This window comes from Patiria miniata, unplaced genomic scaffold (assembly GCF_015706575.1).
Source record: "Patiria miniata isolate m_02_andy unplaced genomic scaffold, ASM1570657v1 HiC_scaffold_25, whole genome shotgun sequence".
NCBI classification, from domain to species: Eukaryota; Metazoa; Echinodermata; class Asteroidea; order Valvatida; family Asterinidae; genus Patiria; species Patiria miniata.
This window is the reverse complement of record NW_024037064.1, coordinates 4,664,083-4,680,180: the sequence shown is the minus strand read 5'-3', so window position 1 is coordinate 4,680,180 and position 16,098 is coordinate 4,664,083. Positions and strand designations below refer to the sequence as shown.

Here is a 16,098-nt window from a genome sequence, read left to right as displayed (position 1 = left end):
ATGATTAAAAACAAATTCTCAACCTGTCCTATAATGTTTGTATATGAAACCCAATGTAAAGTATATCCAGCTACAAAATGTTCTGAAGAGTCATATGGATTAAAATTATTAAAAAATCCCACTTTGTACTGCAATATTCAGACAATTAGGACGAACGTACGACAGCAGACAAAAATGTGACTAAAAGTGTAAAGGGAACACTGACATATCACTACTCTAAGTCAGACAAAATACCACTGAATTTGAGGATATTTTTTATTTTCATGAACAATATTATACATGATTATTTACACGTGTATCAAAATACATACAATTATACTAAATGATACACTTATAATCATACAAGAAAGCACAGTTTGATCAGTAGAATTATGAGCATAATGCACTACGTTCATGTGTGAAAACGAATACATAAATAGTGTACCCTCATTAACTAAAGTTTGTGATTTGGGGGCAGCATGGTATTTGATGAAAAAGTAATTGGAAAGTGATACAAAATTCTTCTTTTCTTGAAAATGACAGCACACCAGGTGCCATGATTTCACAGGATGCTTGAGACTATTATTCACTTACAGTCAAGTAAGCTATTACATTTTAATTTGGTAGTTTTGTTTTTTAATGTTTGCAAATGTTGCACAATACCTTTAATCTTTTCTTAGTTTTTGACAGGAAATAAGGTGGATTAAAATTAACATCACTGATGTGAATTGCTTGCTTATTAAAAATGTTAAAGTAGTAGCTGTTTACTCAGAGGCCAGGTTTTTTTATCACTGAAAAGTTCATAACATAAGTGATGATAGAAAAATGTAAGCAATTCATTTAGAAAATGTTTCAGGGAGCATTATAGCACCTAAACCATGGTCAGTTTTCAGCAATACCAATGGGTAAAATTATTTTGACATAATAGCAATGCAATTTTCCCAACAATTGAAGCATCTGTGTACAAAATGTATTTGCATTTGAAGTTAAAGGGTTAATGCAATGTAATTGTTTTAGTGTAGTCCCTAAATATACACCTTTGTGTCTCATAGTCTTATTTTCAATTCTTGTTTTTCCATTTTACAAATAATTTGGTTCTGTGTCTCAAAGTGAATAAATTTGCATTGCGAAAAAAATAGTCGTTTAAAATCTAGCTCAAACAGTACATCTTTCAATACTTTTTAATACAAGGAAATTAACACAATTCATTTACTGATTTGATATTGATTGCTTGTTTCTTTTTTTCAGTCCAACAACATGAATATTAAAATAATAGGGACCCTGCCAACCAATCACCTATTGACTTTATAAAACTTACTCAGATTTAACAAAGAATACACACCATTGGTGGCCTAACAATTGGTCACAGGTCACTGATGGGAAATTTAACCAATCACTGAACACCTACAATGATCAACAGCAATCAGCTCCAACCAATCCCAAACCTATACTAACAAAGATGTTACAGGACTTCTTGGCTACTGTAATTTCATTGGTCTAGAACGGTCACATGTCAAGTTTAGAAAATGACTTTAATCACTTTTGTCACCCAAATACTACTTTGCACATAATTTGCACGATATACAACACAGGGCACAAATTCCTTGTTCAGCATGTCAGAATTTTCGACATGTCCTGAAAGTTGAAAGTGGAAATGGAAGCACAATGAAGCAAAAGGTTGCACTGCGATGATATTAAGTGATTTCTTGCAGATTTTTCACAACTCTTATATTTCTGCTGACTGACTGACTGACTCCCAGTCACTTTAGAATTAGACTTGCTTAAGTCTTGCCTTGACCAAAAAGCTTTGAAATGGAAGTACCCTGTAAAGCCAATGAATGGGATAAATCTGGCCGACTGTGCAGGTCACATACGTATGAAAAGATTTCAAACGATTGGCCATTTTGAACCAATGGAATATAATATTGTGCCGTCTGGGACCGGCTTTACTAGGATTGTCTTGACTTGTTTAGCGTATTGCAACGATACAACAAACGAGGTATCCCACTGAGATTTTAAAATGAAAGCCGCTGAAAATGCTGTCCTGGCATCAGGAGCCTACATGTATTTATGTACGTTTAAAACCTAAAACTTGATTCGGGTATTAAATGCAATTATCAGCGTCCAGGCCTCCAGCCAGTTTTAAACGTACTTGTTTAAAACTGGCCAAGCACATATATATATTCCCAATAGTAATATACCAGCCACTGTCAAATCAGAGTACACTTCTATGTTACATGATAAAATGTGATGTCTTCTTAAATCCTCCAAAATCCTTCACTTTGGCGAAAACCAATCCGATAATTCTTTCAAATGATCTTTCAAGGAGCAATAAGTATAACAGTAACTGGGATGCCGTTTTAACAATCCTGCAATATATTCCAGAACTAAACCGAGATTTAGAAGAAACTGGGACTAACACCTTGATGTGATTCGGATTAACCAATCACATGGCATTACTTGCTACTGGCCAGCCAATCAAGGCTTGAATTTCATTCAACCAATCACAGGTCATTATGGTGCCACCTTCATCCAATCGCATAGTCAAATTTGGAAAGTGACCTCCGGCCACTACTGATCTTTCAACCAATCAGAGTCATTGGCGACAGCTCACCAACCAATCACAAGTCGATGTCTGGATTCTCAAATAATAGCAGGTCTTTGTTAGTGTCACATGATGCTGCACTGGTCCCCCTGTGGCATCCCTGGTATCTTTGGCATCCCTTGCCCATCAAACTGCAGACCGAGCCCGGTACCCTGCAACAACATACATGTATGTTAGAGTACTGTTGGAAAATGGCACTTTATACATGTGCATACATATGCCCATCAAATACAATGTAACATGTAAAAATTGCATGGAACATGTTTCAATTTTGTTTTAAGAATAAAGGTACATAGAAACACTGCTAGTTTTTTGGAAAAGTAACTAATTTTCCAGAAAAGTACCTACCAATTAAGTGTAAAAAACACCGCTAAAACTAAAGATTGGAGTAGAACTGAAAACCCTATCCTTCGGACAAAAACTCATTCAAGGTGGGTTTAAAAAACGTGTGGCTGCAGGCACACTTTTTATGAACGTTAGCAACGGAATCCAGTTACGAGACCTGAAAAATTAACATATGTGTGAGGTGTTCGGCAAAACGAGCCAGGGCAGAGGTCAAAATGAGGGTTTGTGGGTATTAGGAAAGAGAATAGAATGCTCGAAACAGTACTGTTTGTTGCACTTCCATGGGACATTCCGTTGATAAGTTATGGATATTTATTTATCAAACATGTCAAAAAAGTAAAATACTGAGAAAAAGGACTTCAAACTGTTGACTGTTTTGTAGTCATGAAAGATGACTAACGTTTTTCCATAAAGCACTTTCATTCCAAGAGTTTTATAGAATATATAAAAGAAAATGTGTAGTGGACATATCAAAGACTATTAATAAGGCCCAAAAAAGAGTTCTGCTTCTCACTTACCCTACCTACCCTATTTTGACAGCCCCTATCATAATTTTTTTTTTTTTTAAATGAAAAAAAAAAAAAAAAACGAAGCCATCAATTCCTACCTTTTACCCTTGACTACATGTAGACACCTCTATATGATCGTACACACAAAAAATTGCCCCCCCAAAAATAAAAAATCCCCTACCTACCTACCCAATTTTCAAATGCCATGTAATCGGAAGCAGAACTATTTGTTTTGGCAAATATTATTTCTGAAAATTTAAAAAAAAATCAACACCAATTGATTCTTGCACTTTCCACCACTATGGTCGAGAATAAGCTTTATGTGGCCTCTCTGGACTCCCATACATTTGCACTAAGTTTAGTCGGGCACCATTTGCAGTCATCAGCCGACATTTGAAGCAAAAAAATCAGGTGAAAAAAAAAAAAGCCGCGTCGCCGCACCACTTTTTGGGCAAGCTCCATACCAGAAACCGGGGACTTTTTTTTGGGGGGGGGGGGTCCTTATGCCAAGTATGCAAACAAAAATGACAAAAAGGGTTCGAAACAGCTACTTACCCCTTCCCCAACAATATCCGTGGGTGGTTGCCCAAGGCCTTCCATCTGAAAATTTTAACCAAAAACCAGATCAACAGAAATGAATTATTTCACATCAAAAATGTCAAAATTCAACTTCACCCTAAGTGTCATTTGTTGTGACACAGCTAAAGAAAACAACTGGAACGTCCCCAATTTGCTCCATGGTCTCAGATTGTGACTGCATTCACTTGTTGACGGTCTTTTTGGTTCATGACTAAAAAAAAAATGAATAGCCTGCTCATTCGACTTATCAGAGAGTTCCTGTTCCTTTTTTGCACCACTACAGCACTAGAGGAGGCCCAGCATTCACTGAATCCCACAAATAATCCATGGAAATTGATAAAAAAATTCCTTAAAAATGACCAGAAAATAACAGCACACCAGGTGCCATGATTTCACAGGATGCTTGAGACTTTTATTAACTCGCAGTCAAGTATGGTAGTTCAAAGAGTCAGGTTGGCGTACATGTAGTGGTTCTTTCCTCGCCTTCCACCGCTGTGACCTGGGTAAAAATCCCACCTGGGCCAACATGTGGATTCGGTTTTCAGTCCCTGCCTGATTCCGTGGGTTTTCCCAGAATATTCTTCTGGGGTTTTCCTCCCACCTCTGAACTGTAATGTCTTCTCATTGCCTCCGGTCATTAGGGAGACATTCCCATAGACTTGTGCACAAAATGTTCAAACTTAAATGTGCCCTAACCCAATATTCCCTTGTCCTTTGTCCACGAATTTGGGTATGTTTACTAATTAGTCCACGAGCAACAAATATAACCTAATTGCAACCGTAAAATTGTGCCTCTTAAGGGGACTGTGACATTAGGGAGACATGAAAATGTCTCCTTCATGACCGATGTCTCCCACCCTTCGAAGAAATTACGATACCATGTCTCCTTAATGGTACATTTCCACATATAATAATAATAATAATAATTTGGTAGTTTTGTGTTTGATGTTTGCAAATGCTGTATATTAGTTTAAAATGTTGGCTTCTTTAAAAAAAAAAAAAAAACTTGGAAACAACTGTGTTTGAGAAGCCCCAAATAGGATATGTATCTATGGGCTATGAATATTCAAACTATGATCTCATGCACATTTGAATATTTGAATATTGAGATATTCTGGACAGGCTCCGCCCTAAATGACTGCACCTCTTGGATGAGATCCATTATTCTGGTCATCCGTTGCTGTTTGACGTCCGTGGAGTCTGTTGACTGCTCCGATTCGTACTCTGTGCATAGCCTCTTCATGAGCTCAAACTGCTGCGTGTAACGTTCAAAGTCTTCCGGCTTGACTGTAGACTGGTTCTCGTCCAGCCACACTGGATACTGCGGACGGGAAAGACAGAAGTGAGAGAATATCAAAGGTGCAGGAATCACCTGATCAAATGTTTTGCTGTTCCCAGAAGAGATTGCACCTGTTTGACCAATTTCGAGAGCTCCATGTTCACATACTTGTTCTACATAACCCCCGAGGACAGACACACAAAGGGAGAACAACAGATCCTTTCAGTCCTCGGGAGTTGGGTCTGTAGTTCAAAACGGTCCTATGTGGTAGATTTTTGTGCTTAGTCTATAGGAGAGTGTTATATTTCAGGGATAAAGGAAAACACAAAGCATTGTCCTCGGGAGTATAGTAAAACAAGAGTGGGTGTACTGGTTTGTGTGTGTATTACCCGAACTACGCAAGACTGATTTTATTGTGCACAAAGGATTCAGGGTATAAGCAACTTGGATTATTTGAAGGAAAAAAAAATGTATATTCACTGATTTTACCTTTAAACGATATCTGCTACGTTTCTACTCACCTTTTCTACGACTTCCTTGAGAGATGGATACAGAATGTCCTTGGAGAGTAGGCTCTGCATCATGTGTTGCATCATGGGCATCATCTCACCCTCTGAACCGTCTCCAAGATGCATGTTCTCCATCTGTCTTAACACCTCCTCCTCTGGTACGTTGCCATCCTGGTCAAAAACATAAAGTGGCCCACAATGATTCCTCAGGCTTTTCTAGACTTGTAATCACATGTCAATCACATGTTAATCAATGCCAAGTCAATCACAAGTCAAATATCACATGTCAACCACATGTCCATTGCATGTCAATCGCAAGTCAAATATCACATGTCAATCACATGCGAGCCACTTGTCAATCACATGTCCATTAGATGTCAATCACATGAGAATCGCATGTCAATCGCATGTCAATCGCATGTCAATCGCATGTCAATCACATGTCAATCGCATGTCAATCACATGTCAATCGCATGTCAATCACATGTCAATCATGTATGTCAATCGCATGTCAATCATATGTCAATCATATGTCAATCAGATGAAAATCACATGTCAATCAGGAGCACGTTTTGGCAGCCCTTGAACTGGAACATGTTTCTGACGTCACAGCCGTGACCTGAAACATGTTTCCAGTGCACCGCGAAAACGACTGACCGGAAAATTGTTCAAGACGTCATGTTACTGCCTACAGAGTACGTGACTGCACACAACTCAAAAAACTAACGCGGCGACCGGACATGATTAACAATAACATTCAAAGCAAAATATAGGAGGTTTTTTTATAGCGTTTCCTTAAAGTTCTAAAAAGAGTGGGCCTGATATTCTGTATCAACTTTCGTACCAATTGAAGATAAAACCCCACTATTTAAACCCCATTTATGGTAAAAAGTAACGTCGTCTGCTAAGCTTGTTTACCTTTCCGCCATCTTGAAACATAAGTGAACCGACCGGAAACCTCGGTTCAACTTTGGTCGAAACAATGACGTCATTTCAGTGTAACCGAAGCCCCAAAACGGCCGCGAACCAGAAACATGTTTACGGTCACAGCGCCAAAACGTGCTTCAGATGTCAATCACACGGCAACATGTCAACAGCATGTCAATGACATGTCCTCTGGTTCCTACCTTCAGGTCCTGTGCACTTTGCACCAATCGGTTGATGGTGTCGCCTAACGTACTCTCAAGTGTTTCATTGCCTGATGTTGTAGCGCCCTCTGTTGGCGGTGCAGAGCCAAATCCTGGAAAGGCTGTAAAGAGGAAACTGTTGCTGAAAATTGGGAAATATTTTGGTAGTGTTGTTCCAAGACAGTAAAACCCTAACTCCTTGGGGGTGTGCAAAATCGTATTAAAATTGAAGGATTCAACACTATTAGGGTATCAATAACAGACTATCTTGCGCACATTTTTTTTCATAAGTGGGTGAAGTTATTTTCATGAATACTTCAGTAGATTCGATGAAATCGCTGCAAGACACTTATTGTCTGTCAGTGCGTACTTACATGTACAGTGTAAGTATTGCGGCAAAGATTGGTAGTCGTGGCATAAAAACTAGTCGAATATTTACAAATTTATGGTTGTCACTACCAACGTTTCTTTTTTTTGCATTGGAAACTAATTGACTAGTCAAACTCGTCGTTCACACCCAATTGAAAACCTCTCGTTCCTCACAATTCAGAAATACAAACAAAATGTGCAGTGGAACGCCGCTATACCTAACATTCAGCAATACCCAACATTTTCTGTCGATCCCGCGATGTTTCTTATAGCTGTGTTACACTAGGGGGGACACACTATTTTTTAAACATTCCCAGAAAATGCTGGGAATTACTTTATTTGAAAGAGTAAGATAAAAAAATAAGAATGCAATTTAAATCGTTCAAATCGGTTGAAGTGTTTTCGAAATATGCTCAATCAAACTGTCAAGAAAAGCGTGGTTTTTCATGCGAAATTGGGTGAAAATGATGATTTTGAAGATTTTGCGTTTTCAAAGGCATATATATGTAACATTTAGTGCCTTAAAATGTCCAATATTAAGTGTATGTAAAGTATTTGATACATAAATCAAGAAAATAAAGCAGAAAGTATGTGTTTAATATTATTTTTTTAAATTTGATCCTTCAAAATGACTACTTTGTGTCAAATTGAGCCTCCGGCAAAATGGGTCATCAGGAAATTTGGCTATGTCGAGCTCATTAAATATGCGTATGACTCATAACTCCCTCTACGTACCAGATATTTAAAAAAATGTGTGTCATATAGGGGGTTTTGGGGGGTGCTGAACACAATAAAATCATCAGTTTTACACTCAGATGAGCAGAAATGTGTGTTTTGGTAATATGGTAAGTAATTTACTACTAATTTGCATATTGACATGTTACCAAAGTTTGATAGATCATATCAAAATAAAATTGTTTGTCATAATCATCTATGTTACCAATCACAAGTACTGTCATGTTACATTTCATAATAAAGATATCCATCACAAGTTAAATGTACATGTCTTTGTGCTGACCTTTGACTGAGTTTCATTTTGTTGTCCAGTTGAATCAGTTGCACAAAATTACGATGAGTTACTAAATGCAGCAAATTCCAGGTTCATCTTGTTAATGTCAATATTCAGCTGGTGGAATCTGAGGTTACTACATGGGAACATGTCCACATTATAAGCCAATACCTGACTGGTATGAGTAGTCTGAATGTCAGAGTCTGGTGGCCATACAAAAATGTTATCCTTGTTTTTTGAACGTACAAAATATTTAACAATGGCCATCTCGTCGCTTATCACTGAGCTCACTATGCCTGGAAACCAGTTTCCATATACTGTCCACGCTGCAATGATGTAGTCTCCACGCTTCCAACATGTCATCTTGGCTTTCTTCTTGGGTGGTTCAGTGTCGTCGTCATCTTCAGAGTCCGAAGCGGAAGTGTCATCTTCAGAGTCCGAAGTGGCAGTGTCATCTTCTGAGTCAGACGTTTGATCTTCACACTCTGAGTTGGATGATTTTGGGGCTAGCTCCTTCAACTGTCCAGATATAAAAATAATAATAATACTAATTATGACTTGCATTTCACTTTATTTTGGCATCAGTGGTTGGCATGTTTTCGTTCACCCTAGACCTAGGCTAGTGTAGTAGCCTAAAGCCTACTTTTATTTTAAAAAAATATATAAAAAACCTGTCAAAACAAGTTTTTAAATGTAATAATTGGGATTTAACTTTTTGGACTCAGCCAATAGGTAAAATAGGGATGACGACCTTGCAAAAGAAAAAAAACACAAGTAGACAATTTGGAAAATATGCAGAAAATGTGCAACACTATTATAAATTGTAATATTATGGAACAAATTTCCTAAAACTAAATATTTTCTGATGGAAAGTGCAGACAATATCAATAATATTTCATTAGTTTTACAATGCACATTCGTTTTTTCACACCTATACTAAAAATGGTATCGCCCCCCAAAAAAGCGGATGACGAGCTGTGTGTAACACTAAAATCGTGGTTGAGACGAGTGAAAGTGTACCATGCGAACCATGAACTTGAAGGGCAAAATGTACAACATTTGATGTTTTTTGTCATGCTTTATATTTATAAATCTGGTATTATTATCCTATCACAATACTTTAATAATGAGAAATAAGCCATCCAAACAAATATTGGGAGAGCTTTTCATACTTTCCATTTTCGCATCGGGATTCCCAGTGAATTCATACTAACGTTCAGTACATGACGATTTTAATCATTTTAAATTACAATTTTCTCCTGATATTTGTATAAAATAAAAGACTGAATAATTACCTGGTCGTAGATTTCTCAATAAGAGACACTCGGTTTCCTTTTGCGATGTCCCCGCAGCTCTATAAATTGAATCTAGTAACACGAATTTGCGCAAATCATCGCGCACGAAATGAGACGCATTTCTGTCACAACGCACAACGTTGGCTCACTGCATATAGTTCGTTCACCCTGTTTTCCGACCACGTGCAAAGCGTTGTGAGAAATTGATCCAAATAGAAATTATTTAATGAAAACTTGCTCTTTAAAATGATACCAAAATCATAATATCTGAATTAATTATTATTTACTTTATTTACGAATGAATATTTGTTTTATTTGTAACATATGAACCAAAAGTCGGATTGTAATTATTGAAAGGCCTAGTGACCCCTTGAATTATTATCTGGAAACGCAGCAGAGCCAGGAAGTATAGCGCCCTCTCGCACTGAGTCGGCCGGGCGCTTGAAAACAGGCTTTAAAATATTTTGTTCGGCGGATCGGAGTTGTCTGTGGAGCCTGAGCGTATACTGTTGCACAGTGAATCGCGGAAGCATGGAAATCACGCATTTTATACAAAACTTGCGACTCTCTGTACAGAGATCTAATACACCCAGATAAACCATCCTTTGAAGTCATTTAGGTTAGTATTTGAGGAACTGAAATCCAAAAGGAAATTATTCTGGGACGACATTTTCATACGTAATTTTTTGTTTTAAGTTGGTACTAATTCAACGCGAAGCTATTCGGACCATACGATACACATGCATGACTGTATAGAACACTCGTTGTGACCTCCCTAGTTACACTGTACCTGAATCTTTCAAAAACTGGAACGTTGAATTTATTGTGACAGGTCACATACATGTACTCCCCCCCCCCTCCCCTGAAGAAAAGGTATTTTTTCCCCCTCCTCAAACATAAGCTCCACCCATAATCTGGGGTCTAGTACCCTGCATCCTACCTACCCTCAGCACCTCCACCCTGTAGTAGTTTGGCTAGCAGATCATCATTCATGCCAGGATCCTGCCCAAGATCTTTGCCAAGCTCTGACATGACACTGCTCATGACTGACTCAAAGTCTGTTGCGCCATCACCACCGGCAAAGAGCTGGTTGAACAAGGCCTCCTGACCTGGTGGAAGGGGCGGGGCCTAAAAAGGGGGAAAAGGGGGTAACCATTACAACCAAGTTCTAAGTATTGTTGCTAGGATACTTCTTAACCAGTTTGCGTCGGAGGATAACAGGCACTGGCTGTTTTTATACACAGTAACGGCTGATGGGTTAAGACGTCAAGATTGCCTCGACTCGCCTCCGGGTGACATCTAAACACACTTTGTACACACACACAAAGTCTGTGAAGTCTGTGGAGATGGACCGTGTGTTGATCTTGAATTGGCCGTTGTGCCTGGCCTATTGTTCTACAATTTATGCTCCAGTGCAAACCCTGGAGTATTGAAACATATGAGGTTTCGGCAAGAAGTATTGTACAAATACTGTTGAAATGACTCTTGCGAATCAGTATTCGTGGCGTTTAGCTGTATATCAGAAGCTCTCTGGAAAGTTTTGCCTTTTGCGAGAATCGAAATTTTCGGCAAAAATATTCCTGGCGCGAATTGGTTAAACCATCCAAAATCCTCCAACATGCAGTTTAAAGGGTCCATGAAAATTAAGTTTTTTTAACGCATTTTGTGCAACTTTCTACTCCTCTTAAACGTATGAAAACTGGTTGACATTTCCTTTTTGGTTAATTTTATTGAAAAGTTTACTTCTTTAAACATTTAACATTTGCTATGCTTTTCCTGACAACTGAGGGCGCCGTTGCTTTAATAGTGTCAATAGGAAGACACTGTTCAGTTCTGTTCCAATTGTGAACCCAAAAATTTACTCACTGGAAAATTTTGGAGAAAAGTTTGCTCATTGGCTTACTATCACATACTGAAACAACGACTCCACCAAAGAAAAGAAAATTCGAGACAGCAAAATGTCCCAAATTCTGAAATGGATTTGTCGAATTACAAAATGCTCACAAACAGAAATTTCCCAAAGTGCGTCACTTGACTCATCTTTGGAAATGGCCGTCGTTCATTGTTTTCTTCAGAATGACAAGTATGCTAGAAAGAATAATTTCACAGGGAGTTTAGTGCCATTACTATCTTGAAACCAAGTAAGCTTTTCAACAATAATTTGCTGTTACTTATTGGATAGCTACAAATGATCACCTCTACCTTTAAGTGGAGTTACACCATTGAGTAAGGTTTAAAGGGAAAATACAACATTTGCAAACATCAAAAAACAAAACTACCAAATCATTTTGAAATACCTTGCTGGACTGTTAGTGAATGACAGTGTAAAGCATCCTGTAAAATCATGGCACCTGGTATACTGTCATTTTCAAGAAAAGTGGTATTTTTGTATCAATTTCAAACAACTGGCTTTTTTTCAAATACTGGGCCCCAATTGACCATCGCACTTGTTTGCAATCGATTACAAACCTATGAACGTGTACGAGCCAGCTAGACTGGTTCCCTGACCTTACAATTCCCCAATGTATGTAAACTGCTCTGTTTCTTCCTATATGAAGTCAGGGAACCAGACTACAGGAAAATGATCGTTTTTCTTTGTTTTTATAGCATTTTCGAAACCAAAACCTCAAAAAAGTCAGTGTAACTATATTTGCTATATATTTCCAACTCCCCCCAATTCCATCCATTTCTGAAAATTACAGCAAAAGCAAATGATGTATATTCCCTTTAAGGAAATCTGCTGCAGTATCCTGTGAACAAATACCTGAAACAAACTTCAGATAAACCTTTCCTCAACTTCGCCCTTGATATTTGTTGGGATGACTCCTTACCTCTTGGGATGCAGCCTGTGTCTTGCTGGAGCCTGCCACAGCTTCAGTCTTCCCATCAGGAAGCTCTTGGTCAGCGGCCACAGCTTTTGGCTTTTCAAAATCCTTCAGAGCACCTGATGGTACAATTGAAATGTGGGAGTTTAGAATTGTGAACCTCCTTAGTGCGTGCGTGTAGTCAAATAACAATGTGGCAAGCAGGCAGGCAGTGTGTGGACGGTTCGTGATTGCGGTCCAATTCCATTTATTTGCAGCTCACAAAAATTATTATCAGTACATGTACCATTGAAGCCCCAGTAGTTTTGTTCTGTTCTGTTTTCGTTAAAGGGAAAATACATCATTTGCAAACATCAAAAAATAAAACTACCAAATCATTTTGAAATACCTTGCTGGACTGTTAGTGAATGACAGTGTAAAGCATCCTGTAGAATCATGGCACCTGGTATACTGTCATTGTCAAGAAAAGTGGTATTTTTGTATCAATTTCCAATGCTGGTCGGCCGACCAGCATTGGAAAAAACTGGATTTTTTCAAATACTGGCCCCAATTGACCATCGCACTTGTTTGCAATCGATTACACACCTATGAACGGGTACAAGCCAGCTAGACTGGTTCCCTGACCTTACAATTCCCCAATGTATGTACACTGCTCTGTTTCTCCTTATATGGAGTCAGGGAACCAGACTACAGGAAAATGATTGGTTTTCTTGGTTTTTATAGCATTTTCGAACTCAAAACCTCAAAAAAGTCAGTGTAAATATAATTGCTATATATTTCCAACCCCCCAATTCCATCCATTTCTGAAAATTACAGCAAAAGCAAATGATGTATATTCCCTTTAATTGGTAAAAAATCATGTGTTGGTTAAGTGAGTAATAAACGTTTACCCCAAGAACCATGGGTCTTGCTACACAACAGGTCTACCCATAGATCCTTAATATACAGTCAGCCTGGAGGTGAATTTTGGAGCAGCCGCTGTATAAGGGTTAAAGTATAAGGGTTGAATCGATCCGATGGTGTAAAAAAATGATGAAAACAGTCCCATTTCCGTACCAAAGCTACAGTTTGAGTTTTAACGTTTTAACGTGCACGCGAAGCGTTGTTGGCGTGACGTCAGAATAGTCAGAGTATTTTGGTCTGGGAACCGACCACAGACACTGTCTATGGTGCATATCGAGCGTGACGTCAGATGGGCCAATCACGAGGCGCGTCTATCGGTATTGTGTAGCAAGACTCATACGTTCTTGGGGTAATAAACGTTGACATTGTCCATTGCTCCTACATGTACATATTTTAACCGATTTCAACCACACTTTGTCAAAAGTATCAGTAGCCCAGCCCCAACATGTCATCACATGACCAAACTGGGGTCAAAGGTCATCATGGGGTCACTGGTGTCAAACACCTTTTTTTTTTACTCAAAACACTACTCCTTCCGTACATGGCACAATCACATGACTCATGCATGAACACGAATTTGTTGGCCTGCAGCTTTCGAGATATTTCCAATCGAGCTTGATTATTTGGTAAAAGAATTCTATCGTGTTGCTATGGAACTGATGTAAGTAGCCAAAAAGGAACCGATATTAAGGAAACATAGCATACTCATTGAATGAAGTAAATAAATTGGTCAAGTAATTCTTTGTACAGCTCCATATAACCCCCTCCGGTTTACAGCCAGGGGATAAAAAGTGATCACTTTGTCCATGCCAGATATTCGGGGGGTTTTCGGGTCGGTTTTACCTTATTTTTTTTTCGGGTTTGGACGGGGCGGTTTGAGGGAGTTAAGATCGGTTTCAGTTCAGGAAAATATGTTGCAACCTGGCGCCACTTCCGCGATTGTTGTGTTCAAAGTCTATATGGAGAGTCAAGAAAATTGTCTAAGTATTTCGTAACAAAATTCAAAAAGGTTCTCAGTCCCAGATTCATGTCTAAATAACAATCATCATTTTTGCTAGCTTGAGTAACTCCAGCTGACATGCTCATATTCATTCACATGTAGCGCTGGAGGAATAACCTGTTCGTTTCCATGTGGTAGCAAGAGACCCTAAAAAAACGGAGTCTCCAAAATTGTCAGAATTTCACCTCTTTTATCCCACCCCAGAGTGGTCTGTTTCAAGTCGATCATTAGGCTTCGTAAATGACTGCTGAATGTATGAGGTATGTAAATGAACTCTGGGGTGGGATAAAAGATGTGAAATTCGGACAATTTTGGAGAGGCCGTTTTTTTTAGGGTCTCTTGCTAGGCTACCAGTGGAAACGAACAGGTTATTCCTCCAGCGCTACATGTGAATGAATATGAGCATGTCAGCTGGAGTTACTCAAGCTAATTTTTGCAATGAATCATGAATGACCTTCATTGAGATGATAATATTAATATGAAGAAGAAAGTGCCGAAAGTGGTGTCATCAGGTTGCAAAATTTTTTCCTCGGTTCGGATTCTGTTTATAATAATAATAATAATAATAATAATAGTGGATATTTATAAAGCGCACGTATCCACCAGGACTGGTGCTCAAGGCGCTACAAATGTCTAAATATGTTTCTGGTCAGTTTGGCCTGGTCAATAAACCAGGTTCGACAACCCGACCTGATGCACTTCATTAATCCGCACAACAATCATGTTTGGCCTGATCTACTATGTCTACCAATCACCAAAAGGAAAAGACATCCCATGAAAAAAAAAAAAAAAAAACTTGCCATTTACTGAGCTGAGCTGCGCCCTCTAGAGGCTGGACAACGTCAAAAAAATACGACGTGATCGAGCGAGTAAAAACAATTCATTGTTTTACAAAACGGACTGACTTTTGAGACTTACTATCGAGTAGATCATCAAGTTCGGCATTTGTTTCGTCTTCTTCCTTCGTTCTTTTAACAGTTTCTGAATCAACATTAGACTTTTGGGGCGAAGTTTGGACAACTTCACCCACGTTTTCTCCCGTGTGATCGGCCATTTTCAGATTTTGGTCTATCATGTTCGGTTGTTGGTTATTTTATTACTCCGATAATTGAACCAGATCATGCGTTGCGCGCGCGCATTGTGTGGTGGCATGGAGGTGTCATTAAATCCGACTATGAAAATCTAGCCTTTCGCAAAATCGGCGAACAGAGCAGCTAGGCAAAATCGGTTAAACTTTCAGCACTCTAATTATTTGCATAAAAATATGAATAATTCAACAAAATCAATTAGTTAGAAATGGCCCCGGAGTGCACACCTGTAAATAGGCCTAAACCCATCCGCCGAGCTCATGAATAAAAGTTATACCCTCAAATATTCTATATTAGAGGGTACTGAAGAGATATGGCAATGAACCTCTGGCCCGGACTCGGGGCTTCCAAAACGAGCACTTTGGATACAATTGGGCTCGAAAGTGGCGCTATTTTGCCATGTTGTGGAGGGATCGTTTTTCAAGATGGCTATCGGGCTTTGGGAAAATAGGGGTCGTCTTCTAGTTTTGGGTGAGAATTTCTCGAAAAGTCAATGGTCAACCCACCAAAAAATGAAAAGAAATTGAAAGATGACATGTCGATCATCATTTTTCTGTGCAGCTTAAATACCTGTGAGAGTTCTGAGTATTGAAAAGAATTTTGAAGTATGGGCATTTAGCACTAGTGGCTAGGGTCATGTTTTTTTTTAGCACTGTTGCATATATACATGCACCCCT

At 38.7% G+C, this 16,098-nt stretch overlaps 1 protein-coding gene across 1 annotated transcript; it reads right to left on the bottom strand.

The window, feature by feature from the left end:
• Positions 1–221: 221 nt before the first annotated feature.
• LOC119733216 (peroxisomal biogenesis factor 19-like) lies at positions 222–15,431 on the bottom strand. The gene is made up of 8 exons (XM_038206804.1): positions 15,252–15,431; positions 12,437–12,549; positions 10,550–10,733; positions 6,933–7,054; positions 5,818–5,976; positions 5,162–5,338; positions 3,994–4,038; positions 222–2,736 (listed from the first exon to the last, which is right to left on the bottom strand). The coding sequence occupies exons 1-8, from the start codon at positions 15,406–15,408 to the stop codon at positions 2,650–2,652; spliced, it is 1,044 nt and encodes a 347-aa protein (XP_038062732.1). The 5' UTR covers positions 15,409–15,431; the 3' UTR covers positions 222–2,649.
• Positions 15,432–16,098: the final 667 nt, after the last annotated feature.

What these genes read in the sequence shown, in the direction of transcription:
- LOC119733216 (XM_038206804.1), bottom strand. Translation starts at nt 15,408, where the DNA reads ATGATAGACCAAAATCTGAAAATGGCCGATCACACGGGAGAAAACGTG. An exon ending in TCAAGGAAGTCGTAGAAAAG is followed by an intron (nt 5,339 to 5,817) that starts GTGAGTAGAAAC and finishes TCCCGTCCGCAG; the next exon opens with TATCCAGTGTGGCTGGACGA. An exon ending in TAATGGATCTCATCCAAGAG is followed by an intron (nt 4,039 to 5,161) that starts GTGCAGTCATTT and finishes TAAAATTTTCAG; the next exon opens with ATGGAAGGCCTTGGGCAACC.